Source organism: Berghia stephanieae, chromosome 8 (assembly GCF_034508935.2).
Source record: "Berghia stephanieae isolate SIO BIC M18660-M18661 chromosome 8, UCSD_Bste_1.3, whole genome shotgun sequence".
Lineage (NCBI taxonomy): Eukaryota > Metazoa > Mollusca > Gastropoda > Nudibranchia > Aeolidiidae > Berghia > Berghia stephanieae.
This window is the reverse complement of record NC_088367.1, coordinates 24,748,514-24,770,235: the sequence shown is the minus strand read 5'-3', so window position 1 is coordinate 24,770,235 and position 21,722 is coordinate 24,748,514. Positions and strand designations below refer to the sequence as shown.

The 21,722-nt window shown below is 35.2% G+C and overlaps 1 protein-coding gene across 1 annotated transcript in view; it reads left to right on the top strand.

The window, feature by feature from the left end:
- The first annotated feature begins 346 nt into the window (after window positions 1-346).
- The window catches only part of LOC144978419 (phosphatidylinositol 4-phosphate 3-kinase C2 domain-containing subunit beta-like), a 48,438-nt gene continuing 27,062 nt past the window's right edge, over window positions 347-21,722 (top strand). The window contains exons 1-15 of the mRNA XM_078924443.1: window positions 347-621; window positions 2,635-4,449; window positions 5,205-5,281; window positions 7,576-7,724; window positions 9,576-9,696; window positions 10,377-10,488; window positions 11,940-12,010; window positions 13,757-13,826; window positions 14,994-15,128; window positions 16,800-16,873; window positions 17,127-17,269; window positions 18,306-18,390; window positions 19,864-19,986; window positions 20,246-20,467; window positions 21,177-21,282. Coding sequence (XP_078780569.1) covers window positions 2,638-4,449; window positions 5,205-5,281; window positions 7,576-7,724; window positions 9,576-9,696; window positions 10,377-10,488; window positions 11,940-12,010; window positions 13,757-13,826; window positions 14,994-15,128; window positions 16,800-16,873; window positions 17,127-17,269; window positions 18,306-18,390; window positions 19,864-19,986; window positions 20,246-20,467; window positions 21,177-21,282 — 3,300 coding nt within the window. The 5' untranslated portion in view covers window positions 347-621; window positions 2,635-2,637. The remainder of the gene's footprint in view (window positions 622-2,634; window positions 4,450-5,204; window positions 5,282-7,575; window positions 7,725-9,575; window positions 9,697-10,376; window positions 10,489-11,939; window positions 12,011-13,756; window positions 13,827-14,993; window positions 15,129-16,799; window positions 16,874-17,126; window positions 17,270-18,305; window positions 18,391-19,863; window positions 19,987-20,245; window positions 20,468-21,176; window positions 21,283-21,722) is intronic.

Sequence of the window (21,722 nt, the reverse complement as noted above, 5' to 3'; positions counted from 1 at the left end):
CTGGACCTTCCGGTCCGAAGGGGAATGACATAGCCGAAAATAGTACGTTCGTGGTAGTCGTATCATCATCATCATCTTCTTCTTCTTCTACTTCTTCTTCTTCTGGTAAACATTTGGTGGGACTTCATGCCCCCCCCCCCCCCCCCCCCCCCCCCCCCCCCACACCACAACACACACACACCCACACGCACACATTTTGCTCCCACTCCATTTCCCCCTTTTAAAAATAAAAATATTATTATCATATCATGATTTGTCTTCGGGGAGGGAGCAAGAAGGAGGGAGTCAAATTTGACAAGGGAAACTACTCCAATAATGTTGATATTCTGGGTTTCTTGACGCCCACTTCCTGAAAAAGAAAAGAAACTTTATCCTAGCCCCAAGCTGAGTTTATTACTCAATCTGTTTTTTGTTTTTTTTTAACTTAAAACTTCAATGGAGAACATTTACCGATATGAATATTAAATATTTGTCTCGAAATACCACCAATTATTCGATTGATTTGATTATCAAATGGAATACATCTTTAGTTTAGGAATACGATCCTTAGATATATCATCGGCTCATCAGCTTTGAATCGAGGACTCAGAAATCTGGTGTTCCGCCAGCAACAAATAAAATGTGAGTTATCTGCTGCCTCTTTCGTTTGTTATTGTTTCATTCTATATTACATTTCTTGCAATAATATTTATCATGTATATCTATATATTTGAGAAAAACATCTTTGGATCCATTTTGGTATACATTAATGATTGTAATTGTATTAATAGAGCAATTAGAATGATCATTAGAAGTTTTTGTTACTGACTGGAGACATGAATTCCCTTTAAATTTTAAAAAGTCCTTGTTTAAAATATATTTGAATTTGTAGAAAATAAAGGCTCTCATCAGTCTATCTTGAATATGGCAGTTAGGGGAAAAATCCGTAAGCTCCTCAGTCTAGCATCTCTTTCAATTTCTATGAGTATTTTCACCGACTAGGGTTAGCTCGACATCGGAGGATTTTTTTCCTATCTATTACTATTAGTATTAGGGTTAGTCTAGTTATAGTTATAGGTCTTAGTATAGGTGCTGCTAGGGTGTTTGTTTTTCTATTAGTTAAAGGTACTAGGTTTTTTAAGGGTTAATTCATAATAATAATAAATCATTTGTAGTGCGCAAATTCCATGAATTTTATAATTTAAAAAAACATGAATTCACAAGGGAAAATAAAATAAAAACTACAGCACTGAAAGCTTAGTTTGAAGAACATTAAATTAATTAAAGGTCTTTTAACTGGACTTGAAAGAGTTAAAAATTGGAGAGTTTCTGGTTGTGGGGGACAGGGAATTCCAGATTTTTGGAGCTGCATGACAGAAAGATCTGTAGTTTAGGGAATATTTGGGTTATTTCCCTTAGCATGAGGAACTTTCGGAAGGCCTCCTAGCAGTTGCGTTTGGAGTCCTATTTACGAAAGGAAATCTATCAATATCAACATTGAAAATATCCAAAGAAGGACAACATAGCCTATGCCATGAGGGCCTTCTATTTTGGCTTGTAGGTTAAAGTAAAGTATTTTGCCTTTGAAAAGAGAAGAATCTGGGGAGACCTCATTCAGTTGTATAAATTAGTCCATCATGAGATTGACTTGGACTTGGAAAGCTCTGATTTTTTTTTTTTTCATTTTCAAGTACAAAAATTACCAGAGGAGACTGGGTTTCAATAACATGTTTAGAACAAGGGAAACATTTTTTTTATCAACAGAACTGTAAAACTTTGGAACAGTGTCAAGTATGAACAAAGAAGGCTACTTCTGTGGAAAGATTCAAAGCAATGCTTGATGAAGAATGAATCAATTGCCGATATTGCTTCCTTTATTATATGATGTGCCATACTAAAATGTTTATCTGCTCTCATACTATTTCAAGTAGTGGGCATGCTCTACTTTAAGGGGGATTATCTTGTGGAGAAATAATTCCTTTTCCAGGGGGCAGCATGGCTCAGCGGTACGGTCTTTGCTTCTTACCCAAAAGGTACAGAGTTCGATCACCCGCTGCTGCACTGTGTGGCCTTCAGCAAGCCACCTTGTCTTAGCTCATTTTGCGGCACTGCACTGCTGCTGATGCTTGGATTATTCCAGTCTTCCCTTGGAATAGACCCTAGAGACACATTTCCCCTATGGGAGGAATAAAGGGAATTTTATTTTTTAAATGTTTTTATTACAGATTTTTATCATAAGTTGAAAGAATTATTATTATTTTAACAATAAATCTTTAATTGTTTGCCATACCTATGTATTGTTACATTCAAGAATAAAATATTTAATACATTTTTTGGAGGCCAGTTCTTATAGGTTGATATATGAATTATACATTTTCCCTTTTAAATGAGCTGTTGCGCTTTATTATGTTTCCCATGCTATGCAGTCATAACATCTACTTATTGCTGTCAAAGCTTTCAAGTGCAGACATGTCCAGTGTATTTAAGTTATCTCTAATCAGATTTTAAATGGTTGTCTAAAGAGGAATCCCTTTTTCCAGATTTACTCTCAAGCAAATTGTTGGTCAAATGACCATTTACCATGGGATTGCTTTAAAACATCTATTAAATTTTTATAAAAAGTTTTAATATGTTATTTTCATATTATTTCTATAGAAGATGTCCACCAATAAAGGAAATGGGAGTCGGCCTTCAACGCCTTCTGGCGGGTTACCTCCACCACCATCTGCTGCACCTCGGCGGCGTCTGCCTCGAAATGCTAGCCAGGAGAGCTCCCCTTCTCCTGTATCTTTATTGGATGTCAACCCATCTGATGCAACAGACCCTTGGAGCACCAGTGTTCCAGATGTAAACATAACAAGCGATTTGAGGGCAGTGAATACTGAGGGATCACAAACAAGGAAGCAAGGATTGGTAAAAGCAAACTCACTGTACAACAAAGACAGTGCACCAATGATTCCTGAATCAAAAAATGCCTCTCAGCGAATGTCTTTGCCAACTGATGAATTTTCTAACTTTAGCCAATCAGATTTTCATCCAGACTTGCAAGGATTAGACTTCAGCAATTTTGCTTCATCAAACGCTTCCAGCTCTTCAACATTAACAGATGGTTCTGCTGTACCTAAAACAAACTCACTTTACCCTGATATAAGTCAGGCTTTCAGAGAGCTAAACACGAACATTACCTCCAATCCAGTTTTAGATTTTAAAACTTATAACTCACAATCTCAAAAATCGTTTGGCTTACAGCAGCAGCAACCGCCACCACACACCATTTGCAACCCTCTTCTCACAGATAAAAATGGGTCAAGCACCATTGTATCCACAAACCTTATACCGCAAGGTCGATCCTCAACTAACCCATCACCACAACCCTTTTCAAAACCACCAATGCCGGATTATGGTTGGAACCCTGCTGTTTTTAATTCTAACAACAGTAATGACTCTATATTTCCACCACAAATACAAAGAGCACATATTTCACCATCTAATTCATACAGCCATTTATCACAGGCTACTGCCAGCTTCCATCACCAATCACCCAGCCCCGTGTTGAACCACAACCCATCAACTCCACAAACTCACAGTAATAATAAACACAACTTTACTGAAAATCCATTTAGTGCACAACAGATACCACAGATCCAGAACTCTCCTTGGCCAGACCTCAACCCATATCAAATCTCCAACTCTAGCCCATTTGATGCCAATACTTTCAATGACTTCAACAAGTTCAAGAACAATTTTGGGGGCAGCTCTGCCCTACCATCCTTGCCTTATGTGCCAAATATCAGTCTTGCCAGACCACCTAGTGGGAATGATATAGCATCTCAATCACGAGATTCATCTAAATCACCCACAGATAACACTGCAATAGCTATTAACATCTCAGACTGCACTGATCATACAATGGCTCTAGCTGGTTTTGAGGACTCCACAGGGTCAAGGTTGAGTCACTACACAGATTCTACAACTCAAAAACATCCTGGTGACCTTATCAATTTGGGCATGGCATTACCTGAACACGAATATCTCTCTCTTGACTATTTTGATCCTTTGTACAACAGAGGAAGAAGGGAATCTTTATCTCAATTGATAGAGGCAGACGGTTCTGCATCCACACCCACAACTACATCTCAATTCTCTTTTGGTGAAGCCTTCCCTAACCCTGACAAACAAAAGCAACTGACGAGGACAAGAACAAAAGAAGAGGAGGAGCTCATTTGGGCTGTGTCAACTTCCGATAAGTGTGACAAACTTCCTTCGTCTGCAATTGGCTTTGAAGCATTTGACTTTGATACCCATGGAGAAGCCAAATTCGGTTCTTCAGAAGAGGAATTTTTACGAACCACAACAGGAACTCCAGTGAATATATCTCCAGCATATGATCATATATGGAATGAGAATAACAATGACCTGAAGAAAGAGCAACCCAAAGTAGAAAGACCTCCTCCATGGATTCCTCCAAAAGTAAGATCAATTAAATAATAAAAAATAAAAATAATAAAATACATATTTTTAAAGAATAATTTTTATCATCTATCAGCAAGTCAGGTATCTTAGTTACACCACTAACCTTGACAAATTTTTCCTGATTTGATTAAAATTACGTACATACATTTCTCTTTTGTAATATTTTTTCCTTTGCTCTTGAATTATCATTTTAAAAGTAAATTCTTACTTGGAAAGTAGATGAAGAACTGGTAGATCCCTTGATACTGAGATCAGTCCTGGGTGAAGTCAAGATTTTTTTCTCCCCCCCATGGCCATCTAGCAGTGATTGTGTAGCTGGTTTATTAGATCTGTTGGAAAGTACTTTGTAATAGACTAGCATCCTATCTAAAGGGTAGCAAGATATTACTTTTGTCCATTTCATGCTATTGTAACCAGGATAAACTCCGGCTTCATGGCCTTTTTTTTTCTTTTTTCTTTTTATATTAGTTTTAGTTATATATAGAAAATGGCCGCAGATTATATGGATGGATGAAAACCAAGGGAGAGAAGAAATCAAAAACAGAATTAGAAGATTAATTAATGACAGGATTTGAGCCTGCATGAAAAAAGAGTTGCATCTATCGATGGGTCTAGAAAAGATAACAGCATCTAGGCTTGAGCATTATCCATTACTACTTAGATTTTAGAGCAAATAAGAATTTGAAGCCGAAACATTTAAATTTTTATACATTGTGTTTGATTATCCACTTTATCTTTTCCTTTTCCATCAGGGCAAACAGTATGAGAAATTGAGGAAAAGAACTTTCATTGATCCAGAATCTGAATCCTTTTGTCAAATGGTTGCTGAGTGAGTGAAATTTTTATTGTATTTTATAAATTAGTTGTACATATATATTTCAATTTGTGACCTCTATTGTAATTGTCACAACACTTGTTTCTCGAAAAGAGGCCAGATGAATCATGAACTCATGAATCCTGTTCCATAATAATCCACAGCACATTAACATAATTTTAATCAATGTGGCAAAGCAACCATTGCATCATCACCTGCACCCTCATTGATCATTTGTTGCTCACCGAGCTTGCAAAAATATAACATATTTTTACCATATTAAAGGTAATGGATGGTGAGAGACTCAATACAATTGTCAATCATTCCATCTGCTTTAATGCAGAGTGGAGCTGTTTGGAGAAAGCGATGCGCTTACATGATCACTTAAGTGTGTGTCTTCAAGTGATCAGTTCATTGTTTGGAAACTCCGTGATTTAATTAATGTATTTCTATTTCTGGATTATTGTTCATTTAATCAATCTTAGGCCTTTTGCGACCTGCTGAAAACAATTTGGATAGTGACGATTATGGTATGGGGCTTTTGCGACATGCAAATGACTAAATGAGCCTAATAATGTAATGGCTTCTGACCTTTTGTGGTCAGATGATATCTCTGATCTTCCACAGACAGATGAAATGGTCCCTGTTGACTCCAATAATGAGGTTTCTTCTTATGACTTTTTTAATCAAGTGGTTGAGTCAGAAGAGAAACTAGGGAGTAACATATCACCCGATTATTGCATCTGGGGTCAGTAAAACACTCAGTAATGGCCTCACAAAAGATATGATTAATTCTCTTCGTTATTATCATTATTTATTATTATTATCATCATTATTATTACTACTTCTTTATTTTTAGCAAGATATCATTTTTGTCTATATCAGCTCAATTATGGTGAATTATTTTCTTGGCTTAATACGGAGATCAGAATCCAAATAAATCATGTACAGGAAAATTATGGCAACTTATTGGTTTTAGGGACTTTGCTGGAGATTAAAAAAACAAATTCAATGACCACTAAGTGTGCTTTACAAGGGGTCTCCTAAGCCAGCAGCATCCTTTAAGGTGATGGATGAGACGTGCCTTGGTCAGGTACTCGTGATACACCTGAGTATTATGAGAAAATGTAAGTGAAGAGACTATTCCAAGGACTCAATTTTGCCTAACCCACAATGGGACTGGAACTCTCGATCTCTAAGGTTGCAATTCAATAGTCTTACCACTATTTCACAAAACCACTTATTCATTTTGTCCCATCTTCCACATTAGAAAAAGATGTTTATGTAATTGTTTCATTGTTTAATGTTAATGACCTGTTTGATGCTGACCTTGTTCCCCTCTGTTGATTAGGAGGGCAGCTGTAGCTTCAGGGACACTTTCATTCAACTTTTAGTAGATCTCTTTTTTATGATATTGTTTAAAGCATAATTACTAACGTTTTTTAGTCCAAATTTTTATGATAAGAGGTTGTGATAAAAAGGTGAAATTAAAAAGTAATTTACTTGTTTTTCTGTAATGTTGTCTTGATGTTATGTAGGATACCGTCTTGTACTCACAATATAACCTAAAATAGGTCCCCATCTTGGTATGCCCCTAGGAAAAACATTTTGCAACCAGCAGTTATTGGGTAGCTGGGTGTATTAGATCTGGTGGAAAGCGTTTTGAGATAGAATAGCATCCTATCTAAAGAATAGCAAGCATTTGTCGCTGCCCTTTCACCACAGAAATAAGATTAAACTCCAGATCCATGTGTCTTATAGCTTTATGGGACCACTTTTGGAAATGTATTTTTACTTTTTTAGTTCCATTGAGTCTTATAGCCTTAGAGTCCAGGCCACCAGTATTAAACTCAGTTTCAGTATTGGAAAGAGACATTGAAATTGAAATCCACCTGCTACTGTCAGGAAAGGATGCTGATCCGTTGCAAAATTCTTTCTGTTGTATCTGAACTTGATGCAGATTCTCCACCTGGCCGGGGAGATTGTGACTCTACTGTATGAGCTATCCACGACGCCCCAAAAATGTTGCTTCTACTTCTAACCCTAGTCTTATTAGAGCCTTCTCTCCCTGACTTCTTGTTTAACACACACAAAATGCCGCGAAGTTAGTTAGCCAGCATTTAAGCTTAATAGCCAATATTCTCAACACAAACATGTAACATAGAAACGATTGAGACATTAAGTAGGCTCCGGAGCCTATGATGTGTATATTTATATATAATTTTTTTTTCAATTTATTATTATTTTAAAAAAATATATGTTTAGTATTAAACGCATCTTAATGCCATTTCATTATTTATTTATTCCAGCCTCAAGAAGCAGTACCCATCCAGTGATCACAGCAGTAACCAGGGTTACCTCATCAATCAGATACAAGAATGCCATATCGGATCCATTCAAGTCAAACTAGTGGTCCACACCCCCTTAGCTGTAGAACCCATCGCCTTCACCTGTGATAGTAAGTTAAGCGTGAAGACACAAATTGAAATGAAAATAGACAGAAGTGATAAATCCAACTAAAAATGAATATATAGCAGTTTTTATAAATAATAAATGATAATAATGACAGGCCTGTAAATTTGCCGGCAATGCCAGCATTTCGGGCAATTTCACTCCGCCGGAAAAAAAATAAATGAAAATACTTTTACATTTTGTTTCACAGCCTATTGAATTGGTAAAATTCTAAGAAAATATTCCAGGAAATGGGGATCTTTGCTCATGTTATATTGAAAAAGCTTTGGCTTCAGGGGGACGTTCTCCCGATGACCCCATACCAGGGCTTCGCCCTTGACCAGACACAATGTCTCAGATTTTCAGGCAATTTTTTCAGGGGGCAGATGATGATGATGATGATAATAAATAGATTGATAAATAATAGTAATTTATGAAAATAATAATAATAATAATAATAATGACATTTTTTTATAGCGCTGCAACTCAGAAACATCAGACTCTTAAGTACTTAGATTACAAATTATATTGGTTTAAACACACACACACACACACACACACACACATGCGCGCACACACATGCACACACTCTCAAAACACAATATAAACTAGATGTCTATTTTACTTCTTATACCATCAACTAAAATCAAAACACAGGTTTTAAGGGAATGCTTGAAAATAGACTAGGAGACTTTTTCATGAATGCTCTGTGGTAAGGCTTTCCTCTCAGATGCCCCAAAATGAGAAAATGATCTCATTCCATGGTATATGCATATATTCGAGGGATGCCAAATATAAGGGACATGTTTTTGAATATCTTTTATTTCGTTCCTATCGTAAATTTGTCATGTCTGTATGAGGTCAAATACATGCAAATCACATTAAATTTGAGTTGTTGTTTGTTTAAAAAAACAAACAAACAATTTTAATGAGTATATTAGATGCAAATTTTTATGTTTAAAGTGTATGATGTAAATTAAGCTTTAAAAACTATTATAATAGTTTATTTAGGCACACTGATAATAATCTTTTTAAAAAAAAACGACTACACTTCAAGTGGTTTATTGATTTCATTATTGATAAAGTTTCAGACATGCTTTAGTGTACCCATTTTGTACAGTACAAGATATTCTTGTGGTTGCAATAACAATTAATGCTGGGTGGAGTCCCATGATGGACATGAGGTCACTTGCTGTGTCTTCTATCCCCCCTATATATCTGTTTTCTGAGTTACTTCCTGTCTTTGTCTTGAAATAGGATTACTTGGTTTTGTCCTGGCACTTGCCAGAGTCCTTGGCTGAGAGGAAACAGACAATTGTAAATTATCTCTTAGTAATGATAGTGACCTATTGTTTTATATTTTGAATATGTCTTGTAAATATTTGAGTGTATTCATCTAAGTGGGATATTGTGTTCGTGTCTGTAGACTGAGTTGTTCTTGTGCTTATTTTTTATGAAGTAGATGCTGCTTAGATTTTGTTCAGTATTCATCGTGATTTTTATTTTTTTTTATTATTAAAATTAAAAAAAAAAAATTATGTAAAGTGCCACAGAGCACGAATAATGTGGATGTTAAGGCGGTATATAAATTCATTGATTATTATTATTATTTATTATGAGACTTTTAGATGATGTCAAACAAAGTACATTGATGATATTCTCATGGAAATTACTGTTCCATATTTAAGCAATACCCATTTGTCTTACTTTATCTTGGGTGCTTTAACTGTAATTCTATAATTTTTTTGACTATCCCATTTTCTTCCATTTTACTATCGCTGATATGACTTAAATGTGTCGCAAGCGTCATAAAATCATTAAAAACAACAACCAAATAATGCTTGTGTCTACTCCTCAGCCAATGCCCTAGTGGAGCATGTGATAAGCCATGTCCTTTACTCAGCCTCCCCTGCCAGTCCACAGCCAGACACAGAGAACTTTATCCTAAAAGTTTATGACAGGACTGAATATTTGTGCAAGTAAGTTGATAAACGTTTAAGTTAAGCTAGAAGCACATTCCTTTAAAATCAAATAAAAATAAAAATGCATAGTTGGATTTCATAAACATTATGTATAATAATTACACTTATCATCGGTTTGAAGTTCTGAATTATTTCATCAAAATAGCTGTAGCATTGAAAAAAGAAGTCCTTCAGAGCGATCAGTCCTATGGAACTGGAGTTTCTCCCGGTTTCTATAGTATGAAACACTCGTCTATTGCAAAGTACTTTCCTATAGATCAAACAGACTCAACTACCCAATTAATGCTGGGTGGACAGGGGGGTCAGAAAAAAAAATATTGACTCCACCCTAGATCGATAACAACTTCTTTGTGTGTGAAGCAAGTGCTTTACCAACTGAGCTATCAGCACCCCTGGCATTAAAATATGTAGGATTGATTTGTAGAATTCACAATATTAAAACAATCAGTCTTTTACCTGTCTATTGTAAAATTCCGTCCACAAATTAATCCATCTGGATACCAATTTTCAGAATTTTTGTCATATTCCCAGGGGAAAAAATGCTTATTTTGTTAATTTTTAAGGATTTGTCTAATCATTGTTATAGATCCATTTTTTTGACGTGTGTAATTATTAAATGGTTATCTTACTTTTTCTTTGTTTTTAAAATTTTCTTCTCATACTTCTTTAATATCCAGTGACCTCCCCTTAGCCAAGTTCGAATATACTCACTCATGTCTCAAGCTGGGCATTGATTTAAACCTGGAACTCATCAGTAGTGAGCAAGTGACTCGGCCATTCATCAGGACAGTGAGTGTGGTTTATTAAAACTATTCAAATCTCAGCATTCTGTTAGTCATTCCATCTTAGTAGGGGCTTTGCTTTATAAATGGATTCCCTCATGGAACAATACACAGGAATACCCCATCCCTTCCCCCACACACCCACACAAACATACGCCAAACCTAAACTGTTTTAGCTACTCTGGTTTATTGTACTTTAAAAAAATTTGTTTTGAGGGGAGGAAGGATTATATATATAGTCCATCAAAGCCATTAGGCCCATGGAGATGGAGTTTATCCCGATTTTTTTTTTAGCATGAAATGGGTAATAGCAATTGCTTGCTACTATTTCCTTCCTAAATCTAGTAATATGTGGTGGCATGTAATGACCAGATATTGAATTCAGAACAAAAATATCAAGACATGAAATTGTTTTAGTCTGTTGCTTTAGATGTAATTTTTTGAGTCTGGTTCACCGCGACATAGTTTCTGATCAGGGTAATAGGTCAAATGTTTTTTGTCACTTGTTGATGATACTGTTATCAGGCACTGCATGTGTGAGATAAAATTCTGAAGTGGTATTTGGAACAGAACCAGATAAAGTAGAGATGAATTTACCAGTAATGAATATTACTTTCAAACGATATCAAAGATATCAGCACAAGAATAATGAGGGGACACACAGCAAGAATAACCATCCCAACATCAAAAACAGACGCCCACTTGTATTCGTTTTTCCCTTCCACTGCCCGATTGTGGAATAGCCTCCCAGCTGAAGTGGCTGAAAATGGTTTCCAACATGCCTTCACGCGATTGCTAGAGTTCACATCGTGACTTTTTAATCTCTGTACGTTTTATTAATATTATGTGCAGAGTTTTAACAAGTTTACAATGTAATACACTACAATCTGTGGAGTGATCCTCGACAACATTGGAGGTTTCCACAAGAAGAAGAAGATGATATCCCTCAAAAAATCAACCTGTCTGGAAAAGCCACAGGCTGTTTTATTTGTACTTTTCTTTCTGTTTTGTCCTGCACTGTCTCATACAAGAATTTTTATCTTACACTTGTGCCTTCTCCCTAATTTTTCACAATATAAGAGGGTGATTTGAAAACCATTAGTATAAAAATGCAGTGACTGTCAAGACGACTACGTTGAAAGGTTGACATAGAGTGAGTGGAACTTTGGTGTAAAATTAAATGATTTACGTTTATCACATTAGCTTCTGAATCACCCTTGTATGTGTGGATTTGTCTGTTGCACCATGTTATTTGATGATTTTTGTTTTCGGTATAAATACTTTTAACTCAAAACTATTTGAACACGTGGCGAGACTGATTATAGAGCATGGAAAACAAATAAAACACTGAATAATTGAAATTTTATTATATTTATAAGTTGATTAATCAATTGATTCATTCATCCATTCATCCATGTGTTAATTCATTTATTGATTTATTGATTTGGTGTTATATAGAAAGATGATGATGAACAGATGCTGTACTTTCCTAAGGAGTATATCAATGCTGATGGTACAGCTATTTCATTGTAAGTTTTGATTTGACTTCTCTTATCGATGGTTATTATTGTATATCTTTAACATTATGTCACATTTATTTATAACCATTTATTCTTTATCTAGACCTGTAAATTCTCAGTCAATTAACTGAAATCAGTCAATTCGTCAAATTCAAAGGGAAGAAAGAATTGAATAAAGAAAGAATTCATGAATCATAGTCGATTGTCTGTAAAGTTAATTAGGAATGTTCCACAGCTCTACGCTTAGCTCATGGGCCATTTATATTAACGATGGATATATTGCCAAGGCTAAGCGACTCTTTTTAGAATTACAGTGTCTGAACACACCCCAGTGTATTTTCACACAGCCTTTGTGAAATTATTTTTTCACTGTCCAAACCTGTCGTAGCCAATTTTAACTGAGCCGCCGAGGGATAAATTTCACTGTTTCGTCTAAGCCAAAATTGACCACATTTACTTGAAGGACATGAAAAGAAAAATTCGAACACCGGAAGTTCGTTATGTAGACACCCGTTTCTAAGTTTCTTCACTGATTGGGTACCTAATTATAAGGAACAATGGTAATTAGCCTAATTAATTCCCGCGCAAATTAGTTTTCTGCCATTGCTTTGCTCAAGTGAGCTTGCTGTTTACCTTTCATTTTGATTCTTTGGATTTTATCACTATGATGAATTACGAAGAAGAGTTTCAGTTTCAGTCAATTTTTATAGAGCTCATTTACAGGTCTATTTATCTCTTTATCACTCTGTCTCTCTTTCTTTCTCACTCACAATCGATCTCTTATGGTAACTGTCATGCGCCTCGCTCACACTCATTATTATTATTATTATTATTACTGTATATAGCAGTTACTCACCATTTATTCAGATACTTACACTCACACTACGAATAATAAGAATTACATAAAATAAATGGACAATGTAACGAACATCTCCAACCAGTAAGACATTTTAAGAATAAGTCCCTTATTCAGTTTTTAATATGATAAGATCAGATAAGATATGTGGCCTTGTGGTATGACACTTGCTTTCGGATCGTAAGGTCTTGGGTTTGAGCCTCGCTTGGCGCATAGTTGAGTCCTTGGAAAAGGCTCTTTACTCACATTCTCTCACCTTACTCAGGTGTAAAAAGAGTACCTGGCCGTTAACAGCATTGTCTCTGTCAGACAAAAAAATATAATATCGCCCAACAGACGTCATGTCTCATTCTATATATGTTGCTGTTGGTAAGTGACCACTTGTAAAGAGCTTTGAGCACGTTTAGTGGATATTGCACTATATAAATGCTCTAGTTTAAGATAAAGGAAATTTGATAGCTCCAAGCTTTCCTTTTCCCCTTATGAAAACTCTCAGATGTTTATTAAGATCAATCCTAAATTAATGTTCAAAGTCAGAAAACTCATCAATGACCGAGTCATACCTCCTCATGCTGGGTAAAATTGGAAGACTGAATGAGATTTGACTCTCAGTGCAATGACTTGAAGAAAAGAAACAATAGATTGAAAATTCTACATTGTTTGAAAGTTGATTTTGCAGTTTTGAATTTTTTAAAAAGTATACACCAAAAGAGCTATTTATCATTTTAGAGTTTTCTAAACATTCTGGTCACCTACCGATGTTTTTGCTCTGGGGAGCTGAAAAACATGTTCATATTTTAGTAGATAATCTATAAGCATGTCAACATTTTTTTTCTCTCTCGCTGATTTGACTGACAAAAAAAAAAAGAAGTTTTAAACTTTTTGTCTCATTTCCACAGAGATAACTTGACCATTCTTTTGGATACATTTTACCATGAGGTGGATTCTCTCCTTAGACTTGTCCATGAGGTATGTAGAGATAGAATGAAGTTGATTTCACTCAGGTCTTTGTTATTGTTTTTTGCCATCCGTAATTATGAGTAATTCTCACTACCAGACAGACCATAAACGTTCAAGGTTACACATAGTTTTGTGTGTTTGTTCGTTATACTTCCGGGTAGCAATGTTGTGAGCTTCTTGGCCAAGTGCATATTGTCTATACATTATTGAATGCATAAACCAAACCTAATTATAGTAACTACCTCTATTTTGCCAGGAGGGAGCTTTGAGAAGAATATAAAATTTGGTTATATAAAAAGTTGGTCACCAAGTGAGTAGCAGTTTTTTTTAAAAAGTAGAAAAAAAAAGGTGGGGGGGGGGGGGGGGGGTTGAAGGCGGTCCAGTGGTGCGCAGAGAGGAGATAATATGTATAATACTATAGAGCTGTTATAGAGAGCGGGGATTTTGGCTATGAGAGGGACAGAAAGAGTAGTTTGTCTATATAAATAGAGAGAGAGAAGGGGGGGGGGGGGGAGGGATAGAGAAATAAAGAAAGAGAGAGAGAGAGGAAGAAAGTGAGTGAAAGAATAGGGGGGGGGGGGGGGGGGGGGGATTCGCTATGGGCTTAGATAGTGATAGGATTGAATTTATAATATTTGATATATATGTGCCTTTACTCATACTTTTTATGTCCTGATTCATATCAAAAGTCGGAGTGATGGACAACAGTGGAAGGTCTTCAGATAGCAACTGAAATAAGAAATAGACATAGAACACCACTTATTTATTTACTTAATTCCATATCACAATATATTTTGATTTGCTTGAAATGCTATATATAGAAAGGAAGAATGTCTCGAACTTGTTTTATTTTCTGACGAGACGACCTCAAACCATTTTGGTAAAACCTGATTACTAAAATTCTTTCAAATAATCCTGCATTCCTAATTCCTGTGAATTTAATTTTAATTTGTATGATATACCTTATAAATTACAACATGATTATATGAATATCTGCGGTACAAAAACATATAGTAAGATTTAAATGAAACAAGAAAAAATAATAAAAGATGTTATCCACCCTCAGAATATTTGTTTTGTTAATCCCATATTATGATAAACCTTTATCATGTGTTATATATAATCCATTTGTGAAGTCTATTGGGTCAAGTTTGATTGAATTTTTACTCTTGACAGGAGAATGCAGACCACGTCCGATGCAAGGGAGTTGAACAGTCCGTCAAAGCTATTTGTCACAATTTGGCCAAGATTGAAACCACAGATATCACCAAGGCTCTCAAAAAATTGCAAGAATCTGTTAGTGAACTAAATGTAAGAATTTCTTTTAAAAATGTTTCTTGTTTATGATTTTATTAAGTATTTAACATGGGTGAGAATTTTCTGATTTTTAGAGAGTGTTACTTTTACATGGCATTCAACTGTCCTTATAAAAACTGGAAATGTTTCCATTTGGCGATCTGGAGGAAAAGGAACAAAAATTTTAACATTTAAAAGTTGGATGGCCGGGCCAAATATTTTAGACAGAAGTTAAATATGGGACATGTTTGCAGTAACTATACAATCTCAGTTTCGATTATATTTTATTAAAGTCGATACATACTGGGTTTTGACTGTAACATGCATTAGAATGTCCTATTTTAGCTCTATGAAAAGTTTTACTATACCATTATGATATACCAGACATGCCAACCAATGTGATTTCTTATATTTTTGTAAATAACAATGTGAAATTTGTGCTTCCTTACAAAGGAGCATACTATTTTCTGCCCATCATGTTTTTGTTTATACATCTTAGCAACGCCACTTCCACATTATCTCATTCATCTGTAGTATTTCATTCATCCTGTTTTGTTGATAAAGGGGAAACCCGAAACATCCATTTTATCTGTTTTCATATATTAAATTAAAGCTTACAGTCAATTTCACATTGTTATATATTTCTTCGAGCTTCGAGCAGCTCCATTTACATTACCCTCATATTTTTGATACACTATAAGGTCCAAATTATGAGAATATTTGAATTGCTCATGATATCAAAGGAATTTCAGGCTTCCTTCTGTTATCTAGACGCTTCTCCATTTATTCAGCAAATGTTAACTATATGTTACATGTTTAGAATTTTTAATAAAAATACGAGGAAATAAGCCAAAGTTTTGGAAAAAATAATTAAATAACACCTTTTTCCCTCTTTGGCCCTATTAAAATATGGTTCGGATAAAAGTGATATCTGGCTTATTGATGATAAAGTGCACAAACAGTTGCAGGCAAATTGATGATGTAGTACATAAAAAACTTGAGCTTTTATATATCGCAATCCACTGAACAAGCTCAAATTGCTTACCTGGAGTCCCAATCAACAGCAACATTTAATATGTAGAATGAGACACAACACCTGTTAGGCGATATTACAACTTTTTTCGGACAGAGACAATACTGTTAAAAGCCAGGTACTCATTTTACACCTGAGTATGCTGAGAGAATATGAGTAAACCCTTTTTCAAGGACTCAACCACGCGCTGCACAGAGCAGGACTTGAACCCTGGACTTCCGATCTGAAGACCAATTGATATCAGACTCATGACCCAGAAAGGAACTTATTGTGCTGCAGAAATTAGGATAATAAAACATTAGTTATCTCATGACACACTCTAACCTTACTGTAATTATGCAACACCCTTTAACTCCCAGACTGACAATAGATAACACTAAACAACGGACTAATTTAGAAGTATTCAATATCAACAAAATCATATGTCAGTCTAAAAATTAATTAAAAATCAGAATTGAGATATTTTGAAATTTCTTTCCATGATAACATTATGATTATCAATTATGTTTCATAAAGAAAAATAAATGTTTAAAGGTCGATAAATTCATGCTGTTTTGCTCATTTTTTCTTTAACCCTTTCTGGGATTAATGTCACATCTTAAAATATTGTTACAAATCATAAAGGACCTCTGATTTTTTAAAACTTTCACCAGAATCCATCAAGCTCTTCACAGGGTATTTTCCAGAATTCTGTGAGCAATGACGAGGAAACCCAGAAAGCCATCAGGTATTGCTGCACCGATTTATACTTCAAATTATAAGGTTGGAAAAAACATTAAAACATTCCTAAACGTCATTTGTGGGGGTCGGGGGGTCGGATTTTTTAAAAATACAACAAAACGCTTTTTTTTAATTCTTTTTTTTTTTTGGGAGGGGGGGGGGGGGGGTTATTATCCAAAAGTTGGCCAAAGTGAATTATAGCTCAATGACAATACTTGGTTTCTATATTTTCATCATGTAATTTTATTTTTTTTTTCCAGTGTGGCGTTGAGGTGTTCAGTACTGGAAGACATGGATGAGTATTGTAAACAATTAGTAGAGGCAGTGAAAACTCTCATCAAAATGTATTGTAGGACTTTCCTCACAAACTTTTTTATTGGATCTTCTGTGGAGATTCCGCATGGTAGGTTTTGTTCTCTGTCTTATTATGTTAAGCATCATTTTCTATTCTACATTTGCTTTTTAAATTATTTTTTTTTATTTGTTCTTTTTTTTTTTTCATCCCACCAAATTTAATGTGTTGTTTAATATTCTGATTAATTTGGCAATCCTTAGTAACCTAGCAAAAGCTTCTTTCTGTTTCCATCCCAAAATCTTTAAACAGAAAGGACGTGCCAAATATTTCTCTGCCTTCAATCTGATTTTTTAGTAATGTATTTATCTTTTCATTGTTTTTATTTTGTTGTCTGTTGGCTACAGAAGCGTTTTGAGCCCAAAACGTTCTGTGTTTGGTATTTTGTTCTTTTTTGAAGCTGTTATATTAATTTTTGTTTATTAATTAATTATTAATTATTATTTTTTACGAAACCCGCCAAAACCCAGTCCCAGGTTCACTGCCCAATCATGTACACTTCCCTGAGTCCCAGGCTCACCCCCCACTGTTGCCTATTTCCCATAATTTTGTTGGGTTTCGTTGGGTTTCGTGAAAAAGAAACACCCCTTGACTATGATAATAAAAAAGATATCTATTATTTTTTTATTTTTTTGTTGTTGTTGTTTTTTATAAATTAGGTTTGAGAGAGATGACTTTGAGGAATAACAAAGAATGAGGAAGGGAGAGGAGGAAGACGGGGCGTAATGCTCAATATGATCTCTCCCCTGATGTCTATACATGAAAATAAAAGGGAGGGGGGTAGTAGTAGGATTGTTTCCCTCTTAACTTTTTTACGTACTAGTGTAGAGGCCTGTTTACATTGCAAAGGAGTGTTGATAATGAAAATACTCTGAAATTTAACATTTTTAGGGTCCTTGGTAAAAAAAAGGGGGTGGGGGGTGGGGGGAGGTTTCAAGTGGATAAGAAATAGCACTGACTGTTGCATTGAATCCCTGATTGTAGTCACTCTTTTGCACTTTTAAACTGCAGTGACACCAGCATCATCCAACGACCATTATCATGCTTTTTTCAATATGATTTACATCCTGTAATGTTTTCCTTCCAGATCACTTGGAAGTTATGAACGTCCAGGATAATTTCATCGTCTGCATGGCTTCTGCTCATCGGATACCAACCTTTTGGCATGGAAAGTGAGAATGTCATTACTTTTTTTGACTTTTTGTTTTACTTGTAGATATTCGTATGTCTTTAAAATGTAAGATGATTAGAAGTGTAACTGTTCATTTGTGGGGGTGGCACATTACAAATAATTTGTTGCTGTTTCTGCTGCTGGTGTTGTTATTGTTGTTACTGTTGCTGCTGGTTTTTTTCTTTGTTGCTGTGGTTGTTGTTGTTGTTATTACTACTATTATTATTGTTGTTGTTTTTATTACTATTGTTATCGTTCTTGTTATTATTATTATTATTGTTATTATTGTTTCACTCCGACATTATAGCATTTTGAGACGACTGGTCAAGTATTTGACTCATGAAATAAAAACAGGGATCATTTTCTCTGCCACATTTTCTTTTAATCCACTAGAAATTAAAAACCCATCTTTCTCCAGCAATCTTCTTGTTGTTGTTATTGTTGTTGTTGTTGTTGTTATTATTATTATTGATATAATAATTATTAATGAGATCGAATCATTCTTATTATTGTATTTGAATACTTCATAATATAGTATAATTATTTTTATTGTGCTAATTTTATTTTCTTCTTTTATACTCATTTTCATAAGATTTTATTTGCTTGAATTGCATTTCATAGATTTACAATATCAATTATTCATACATTCAACGATTCCAAAAAAAAAAAAATGAAGCCAAAAACACACAAACAAACAAAAGAAAACAGAAACAAAAAATATCAACAAAAAAAATCCAACTAAACTAGACAAAGCAAAACAAAAAGAAAAGACCCCCCCCCCCACCACAAAAACAAAAAAACAACAAAAAACAAAACACAAACAAACAAAAAAGCCCCGACAAAATCCGTCCTTGTAAATTACATTGAAGCTTCTTTTCCATTTTATCTTTGTTATTCGTATCTCAAAGCTTCAAGCAGAAATATTTGCATTAGATGTAGCAAAGGAATGCGTAAAGTAACTGATCATCCTGCCTATCCTTGACTCATAATAATGTGCTACTACTGTGTCCTTCCTCATTGTATATATATATATATATATATATATATATATATATATATATATATATATATAAAATAAATGAGCTTATATATAGTGCATTATCCACTATACATGCTCAAAGCGCTTTACAAGGGGTCCTGGCCAACAGCAATACTTAACAGATAGGACGGGACATGATGCCTGTTAGGCAATATTACAATTTTTTCGTATGGTGAGAGAATGTGAGTAAACAGCCTTTTCCAAGGACTCAACTATGCGCAGAGCGAGGCTCGAACCCAGGACATTCCGATCCGAAAGCGAGTGTCATGCCACTGGACCACATAGCCGCACCAATATTTCACACATAGGCAATCACAATAATCACATTTTATCCATTCAAATCATTGGTAGAAATGCATTCTAACTGCTTTTAAAGTAGTCAAAATCTTCAACAAGTTGTTAAAATAGTTATCCTTTGTTTATTCTTATTTCTAGGTTTGAAGAGTATAAACTTGTCTGTAGTCTGTATTATGGTACAAGAAAGTTAGTCAATGATGTCTGCACAACCACCAAAGCATTGACATCCAACCTTTGCGACGCTATCGTCTGGGATGAATGGTAAACCAGATAAACTTCGGCTTACCCATTTTTCCATTAATTCATTTACTAAACCAGATCTTATATTATATTAATAATATCATCATTATCATTATTATTATTATTAGTAGTAGTAGTATCATCATCATCATCATCATATCATCGTCATTCTTATTATTATTATTATTATTATTATTATTATTATTATTATTATTATTATTATTATTATTATTATTATTATTATTATTATTTTTATTATTATGTTTGATAAATCTCCCAGGCTTCAATTCGACAACACCTACCTGTGCAATCTTCCTAGAGAGACAAGGCTGTTTGTCATGCTATGTGGCAGTCGCATGCCGCATCCTGGTGAAAAGGACAAGGGAGGAGGAGGAAGTGGTGGAGCTGCCTCCAACAAGGGAGACAACACAGCGGCGGGGCAGAGGAGGCTGGTTACCTACCCTTTGTGTGCGGCAGCTATTCAGCTTTTCAATGAGAAGGGGTGAGTTGTATATTGAATTGACTTAACATTCGCTCACCTGGTTCCTATAGAAGGAATGAAGTTGATGTCTCTCAGCTCTTTGTTACTGTTTTTAGATTGCCATTTTGGTGATTACTTCTCACTAAATTATATCAGACTATAAACTTATATGGTTACACCTTATTTTTGTTATTGGCTGAAGATGGGTTTTGATCCCAAAAATTTCTATGTCTGGTATTTTGTTCTTTTTCAAAGCTGTTATATTAATTTTTGTTCATAAAAAAAGACTGCAATTTGTTAATTTTAATGCTGTTATATCTATTCGGTTATGTGGTCTAGTGGTATGACACTCTCTTTTGGATCGGAAGGTCCTGGGTTGGAGCCTTGTGCGGCACTTGGTTGAGTCCTTGGACAAGACTCTTTACTCACATTCTCTCAATGTACTCAGGTGTAAAATGATTACCTGGTTGTTAACAACCTTGTCTCTGTCGGAAAAAAATTGCAATATCGCGTAACAGGCATCGTGTCCCGTTCTACATGTTATGTGTTTCTGTTGGTCAGGGACCCCTTGTAAAGAGCTTTGAGCACATTTTTTGCACTATATAAAACTCAAGTATTTTTTTTTTTCTTTAATTCATTTGTTTCATGCAATTTATTTAAAACATACATCAATTTATCATATTTCTCCTCTCCTCATTCCCCCCTACCTCCTCCCTGTCTTCTCAATCAGGTACCTCCACCAGGGCCCTCAACTTGTACCACTAATGTCAGGAGCCACCTCCGACCCCATCTTGCCCTCTTGTAAGACACTGCTTCCAGACTCAATCTTGTTACAGGTAAGAATGTCTTGATGTCTAGATTGGATTGTAGTGGTGGTAGTCCTACAGAGCTGTGAAATGGACAATAGCAATCACTTGCTACCCTTTGCATGGGACACTGGTCTATTTCAAAGTACTTTCCATCAAGTCTAAGAGACATAGCTACCCAATCTCTTGGTGGATGGACAGGAGAATCAGCGGGATTGGTCTCGGTTCCGATGTGTGTGAAATTAGTGCCCTATCAAGTGGTCTATCAGGACTATCCCTGGTCTATCCCTGTTGGATTGGATTGACATGCCAAATACTTTTCTGATGTCTGGATTTGAGCTGAGGTATTAAAGTGTTTACTATAGGTGATCTGGGTGGGGATCCTGACCTCCCATAGTGGGCAGGGAGGTACATACTGTGTCTTCTATCCCCTTATATTTTATCCAACAAGCTTTCTGTCTTTGTCTTGG